Source organism: Sebastes umbrosus, chromosome 22 (assembly GCF_015220745.1).
Source record: "Sebastes umbrosus isolate fSebUmb1 chromosome 22, fSebUmb1.pri, whole genome shotgun sequence".
Lineage (NCBI taxonomy): Eukaryota > Metazoa > Chordata > Actinopteri > Perciformes > Sebastidae > Sebastes > Sebastes umbrosus.
Genome location: NC_051290.1, coordinates 15452197 through 15459115, shown reverse-complemented (window position 1 = coordinate 15459115; position 6919 = coordinate 15452197). Strand labels below are relative to the sequence as shown.

The following is a 6919-nucleotide window of genomic DNA, read 5'->3' as shown; positions in this document are numbered from 1 at the left end:
TTTATTAGCTTCTTGGCTTCCTTGTAGTGGAGTAGAAGTAGAAAGTAGCAGAAAATGGAAATAGGCTACTCAAATAAAGTACAACTATCTCAAAATAGTACAGTACTTTAGTAAATGTACTTTGTTACATTCCACCACTGAAAATATTGAGTTTAATTACCTATAATCTGATGTTTGATATCATGCTGTACAGTATAAGCCATGTGGATTATTTCTCTTTCTCCTTCTGCTGTTTGTGTCTTCAACTTTCCATTTTCAGTTAACTGTTGGCTTCACATGCACAGAGACTGGGTGTGTATTCTTGTCTGGCAAGCTTTTGTTGTGACGTTGTGAAGAGGGAAATCCCTCTGCTAATGGATCCATTTTCTGTGGAAGCACATAAGGGAAGAACATAGATAAAACATTATGATTTACTTAATCAAAATGTTGAGATACTAAGTCAATATTATGGGTAAATCAAAAGAATTACTTAGTATGTAGATGATATAAATATATTAGGTAAAAATATGTGATACTAAATCAAGATTATGAGATGCTAAGTCAACAATATGAGATAGTACGTTAAAGTTTTGAAATACTAAGTGAAAATTAGGACTTCGTAGATAGAAATTGTGAAATAGTGCATCATAATGATTAAATACCAAGTAAAAACTATGACTTACTAGTCAAAATATGAGATACTAAGTCAAAACTATGACTTATTTAATCCGAATATGAGATACTAAGTAAAAACTATGACTTATTTAATCCGAATATGAGATACTAAGTCAGAACTATGACTTATTTAATCAGAATATAAGATACTGAGTAAAAACTATGACTTATTTAATCAAAATGTGTAATACTAAGTCAGAAGTAAGACTTACTTAATAAAACAATATGAGATATTAAGCAAAAAAAATAGGAGCTACCAAGTCAAAATGCCAAGATATGAAGTCAAAATTTTTAAAAATATTTTATTTTGAGTTTTTCCAATATGCAAAATACACAAACAAAAAAAACAGAACAGCAAAAAAACACAAGCCCCCAACCACCCACCCAAAACAACTAAACAAAAAAAGGCCAGAATATATCAATTATATTAAAATAGTGTTAGTAAAAATGTACAAGCATACAAAAAAAAAAGCCGAGTATGCAATTCCCACTGTTAATGCAAGCAAATCTATGTCAACATTTGGACTTTGCATCAATAATTAAATTTGATTTAGTAAATAATAACTTACCATGAGTATTTCTTATGTTTTTTTTTCTGGCAGAAAGAAGCTTCCATAATTCACAGGTCTTAAAACACAAAAAAAGACAAAACAACCCATTACAACGTGTTGGGCAACGTTAAACAAGCAATCTGCACTTTGTAATCATCACCACAGACTGGTTTAGTCAGACACTCTGCAGCCTGTGGTTGACTGCTGGGTAGGGAAGTGTAATTACAGCGGATCAACTGGATTGACTGTCTGTGCTCGTTACTGCTGTGTGCTGCAATGCATCACATCTATCTATCTATCTATCTATCTATCTATCTATCCATCCATCCATCCATCTATCCATCCATTTACCTATCTATCTATCTATCTATCTATCTATCTATCTATCTATCTATCTGTCTATCTATCTACCTACAGTATCTATCTATCTATCTATCTATCTATCTATCTATATATCTATCTTTCTTTCTATATGGTGCCTCCTGTTGGTCAGCATCAGTCACTGCAGCTCATCTGAAAACAATCTGTTTAGATGATTTCCTTCCTTCACTTTGGTTCATGTTGCAGATGTCTTTTTCTCTCTCTGATGATCACAGTGCTGTGATGCCTTCACTGACCACTGCACTGTCTTTCTGTCTGTGTGCCAATGAGTGTTAATCTCAGATATAACTTCACAGACGTCACCAAAATGGGGCGTAGTTGGGTTTTGTTGTGTTGCTAAATTGCTTCATCAAAACTAAATAGCCCAGACATGTTCTCTCCTTGAGAAAAACATAACTACAATAACCTGTATTTACAATGATGTCATTCAGAAAAAAAGTCCCGTGGGAATATGGTTCATGAAAAACAGGTTTCAAGAGAGGAGTGGTCCACGAGTTCCTGAAACAAACTCTCTCTCAGAAACTCTGCATTTGAAACAAGCTGTTAGGATTTCTGCCCATTCGTGATGTCACGAATATACAATATTTAGACCCTTGACGCAGTTTTAAACGTAAACATTCTAAACGTGTCCCAGTTTATTCCTGGTTGCAGTGTTTGTGAATGTCATCAGCTGACAGGAAGTACACATGGACCCAAGCTGTTGCCTAGCAGCAACGCAATTCTGTTGCAATTCCAATTCCGTCAAAATGCGCTAAAACGGAGCGTTTCAGACAGAGGGTGAATACAGGTATATCCAGGCTGACAGTATGAGGAAAATAAAGTTGTTTTTTTTAACATTACAGCATGTAAACATGTTCTAGTAGAAACACAAAATACAAGTATGAACCTGAAAATGAGCACATATGGGACCTTTAATCAATTTGAATGTATTCTTGGTTTCTATATCACTCTACAGCCATAATATGTTCATTTGTTTTAGTCTTTCGACACTGAAATAGTCCTGTAGTCCACTACAGTGGATAATAAAAATAAAGTTTAACAAGCCTAAATTGTTAAGAATTTCTTTTTAACCCTAAATAGGAAGGAAATCACAAAAAAAAAGTAATTGGAAGACACTTTTTTTAACTCGGTTTCCAGGAGGATATACCAAGAGCGCGCTGGAGCGTCAGGAGCGTCAGGAGCGCAGCGCTGCGCCAAAACAACCCGGGGGCGTTGTGCGTAAAAGGCGCACAGAGAGAGCGCAGCAGAGTGAGACGCTCCGGACAGACAGTCGCTTCTAATAGAGGAATAAAACGGTTCATGGACGATGTCAAACTTGGCTGCTCGACAGGTTCTTGTTTGTCTCTTGACAGGAGATTCCCTCCGCGTCTGTCCAAGTGTCAAACCACACAGAATTACAGGGATCACAGATTTTTCAAAATAAAAGCCTGGCAGGCATGTAAACACTAGGTTGTTGTTGCATACAGTATTTTGGAGAAAATATATAACCTTTCCTAACAAAGGTGACTTTTTACAACTCAGTACGGGCTTGGCTCATCATCCATACCCACATTTGATATATTTACTGTATTTGGATATATTTACTGTATTGTTATTGTTGTTATTATATATATTTTGTCCTAATTGTTTTGTTATCACTATTATGTAATATATTATTTCTTTATATTAATCTTGTCTCTAAGTGGAGGCTTCAGATAAACCCAGTGTTTTTTTTTGCCTCTTCCTGCATTGTATATTATTCATTTGTTTGTTTTTGTTATGTTGTATAGTCTTAAATTGTGCAAAACAAATAAATAAATAAACAAATCCTACAGAAATTAAAAATCTACTTTTTTGTTGTTGTAATAAACTACGATCAAATTTTACTTGAAAGTTTTGGCTCGGCCATAGCACACCAATGTCTTTATTTAATTATTTTCCTGTATTATTCACACCAATTATGTTTGTATGTAATATTTCATTCCATGTTGCATGTGAATGTAAATTTATGAACATTTATTGTGATTACCTTAGTGAATAGATGATGTGTTATGCAGTGTCAACACAATATTACATAATGTTACTTGATTTTCACTTATAATGCCTGTTCCATAAAGGGGGAAAAAAAGGTAAACCAATAAAAATGTGGTCACAAAAAAAAGAAAATAAAAACATACTGATCAACTGTATATCAGCTGTATCACACAGATTAACCTGCTCAAGGGCCCGCGGCAAAAATTAATTGTTGGATCCCTATTATCCGTTAGATCAAACACACATTTGTTTCAGAATATGCACCATGTAAGCAAACTCTAATGGATTACTAAAAGTATGAGAGATAGATTTTGGGAAGTGATTTAAGGGTTAAGGCACTGACCACAAACAGCTGACCAACATCCTCGGTTCACATCTGGTCAAGGACCTTTGGTTGCATGTTTGTCCCTTTCGCTCTCCCACAATTTCCTGTTATCTCTTTACTGTCAGATATTGAATACAAAAATAAAATGCCGAAAAGACAAACTAGATTTTAACACAGGATCACTCTATAAGACAGGGCATCATGATTAGGTAAAAATACAGGAGTCACTTTAAGACACTGATATTGTGCTTTAGTGGTGCACATTACCAAACAAATTAGCTAATTAATTTAATGACTACAAAGTATTACACACTACACAGACCTTCAGGCCCCCTGAGGGTCTGGGGATTGTTTGTAACCCAGCCTTAGTATTACATAAAGCCACCTGTTCTGGTCATAAACAGGCCTATTCAATTTATCAGGTATTTTTGAATAGATTCAAAAGAACCATCCATTCAAAATTCATTCCATCTCAACTTTTAAGCCAATATGCATGAGACAAAAATGGAAATAACATCTTCATCTCCATGACAACTGCATACTCCATCTGCTGTTATCAAAAGCTCCAACGCAGCTGCTAAGTGGACCGTGTGGTGAGATTGTTTTGTTTCCAAGGTCAAGAATGAATTTTCAATCTTCAAAACTTTAAATATATTCTGTAAACTGTGAGATCTTTCTTTTTTTCACCTCAGCGTCTTAATCAAAGTTATCTGACACAGCCGCAATAAAAGATGCTGGCATTGTGTTGGAATCCTCCATTCATAATCTCACAAAATCAAGGTTGTAGTGGGCTCAGTTTTAAAGCTGGCATCATAAGAAACAAAAAAAAATAAAGGAATCCATTGGTACCAACCATGTCATACTAGCTTGTCGCGAAGGAGGTTAAATAACGCTCCAAACATAAGATACATTTTGGCGAGGAAAAACTGTCATGGCCATTTTCAAAGGGGTCCCTTGACCTCTGACCTCAAGATATGTGAATGAAAATGGGTTCTATGGGTACCCACGAGTCTCCCCTTTACAGACATGCCCACTTTATGATAATCACATGCAGTTTGAAGCAAGTCATAGTCAAGTCAGCACACTGACACACTGACAGCTGTTGTTGCCTGTTGGGCTTCAGTTTGCCATGTTATGATTTGAGCATTTTTTTTATGCTAAATGCAGCTGTGAGGGTTTCTGGACAATATCTGTCATTGTTTTGTGTCATTAAATAATTTCCAATAATAAATGTATGCATATATTTGCATAAAGCAGTCATATTTTCCCACTCCCATGTTGATAATAGTATTAAATACTTGAGAAATCTCTTTTCAAGGTATATTTTGAACAGATAAAAAAATGTGCAATTAATTTGCGATTAATCATGGACAATCATGCAATTAATCTCAATTAAATATTTGAATCGATTGACAGCATCGATGATATTGAATTGTTGATCATTGAATCGATATATTGATCCAGATCGATGTATCGTTACACACCTAATAAGAGCACAATGTTAGTAAAAATGTACAAGCATACCAAAAAAAAGCTGAGTATGCAATTCCCACTGTTAATGCAAACAAATCTATGTCAACATTTGGACTTTGCATCAATAATTAAATTTGCATAAAGCAAGCATATTATTAGTTCTGTCTTGTTTTCCTTTGCTTTTGTGGGTTTATTATTATTATTTTAAATATATTTGTTTTATTTTAAAGGGAATATTTGTAACTTTTTATGCGTATAAATGTAGCGGGTCGCCACACATGCGCGTTCGCATATGCGCGCTCACGTGTGGCTGGAGCCTCGTCTCCGCTGCCTGCTCTCCTTCACTCAGAATGCGCGCGCGTCCTCGCTGTCTCGCTCCACCTCTAGACGTGAACGCGCGCTCACTACACGCTGCAGAATAGTTCGTTTAGCTCTGAGAATATCTAGTGAATGCACAGGGGACGTTTGTGCAGAAATAAATGCTGCAGTTCCTCCAGACAAACAGAGCTTTCCCGTGTCTTGTGAAGTGACGGAGCTCTTCAGAGAGTTACGTTACCCTCTCGTTACCGACCGGGTGCCGGTGTCTCCTCTGCTCTCTCCGGCTGCGGGCGGAGAGAGCAGAGGAGACACGCTGCAGAGCCCCGCTGCTTCAGCCTGCACTTAGGCAGGAAAAGCCAACACTAGGATCAGATCTAAATCATGTTCATGGAGAGACCTTCGTCTGGTCAGCTAACATTACTGCCAAGCAGCTGAAATATAGAGTGATATTGTGCTTTTAGCTGACGTGTGTCGCCTCACTGTTTTGAGCGATGCTCGTTCAGGTATATTTAGAGCGAGCAAGTGCGAGCCCGACGCTGACTTTCGTTGATTTCACGGCCCCAGGTGTCGCTGTTAAGAAGCATTTCTGAAAGTTACAAATAGTCCCTTTAATTATTATTATTTTTAAATTAATGTTAAGCTTATGAATATGTTTTTATATGTTATTAATTTCCAATGCATATTGTGAAATCCCAATAAAAATGTGATCACAAAAACAGTGATCTGAAAATAAATGATTCACAAAATAAACACACAAAGAGATGCTGGAAAATACTTTGACCTACTAACAGTTTGATGAGATAACCAGAGCTTATATTTTTTTAAAGAAACAGGCAACCTAAAAGTAAAACTGTTATACCTTTAAAGCACCACCTGTTTGTGCTGCTTTGTTTTTTATTCTGAAGGAAATCTCCAGTACTTCCGGCGTGTGCGCATCTCTCTGTGTCCGACTTGACGCGCCTCTCTCCTCCTGTGTAGAGCCTCGCGTTGTGGAGCAGTAGCCGCATATTTAAACGCGTTTCCATAATGCGAGCGTGAAGTGTAGTCCATGTAGTGAAAACACGGAGAGAGAGAGAGAGAGAGGGAGGATTCAGGCGGACAGGAGGGTTACCGGCTTTTTACAACCGAGCCTGTCAGTCAGTGGATAAAATGTCGAACCGAAAGCACCGGGACAACCAGGAGATATGCGCCCGCAAGGTCCGCG

The 6919-nt window shown here is 37.0% G+C and overlaps 1 protein-coding gene across 2 annotated transcripts in view; it reads left to right on the top strand.

Annotated features, from left to right (window-relative positions):
* The first annotated feature begins 6649 nt into the window (after positions 1-6649).
* agfg2 (ArfGAP with FG repeats 2) overlaps positions 6650-6919 on the top strand; it is a 17310-nt gene continuing 17040 nt past the window's right edge. The window contains exon 1 of one of the 2 annotated variants that reach the window (XM_037758809.1): positions 6650-6919. This exon is cut by the window's right edge and continues 112 nt beyond it. In XM_037758809.1, the coding sequence (XP_037614737.1) occupies positions 6865-6919 (55 nt within the window). In that variant the 5' untranslated portion in view covers positions 6650-6864. The other variant, XM_037758808.1, reaches the window with a different exon arrangement.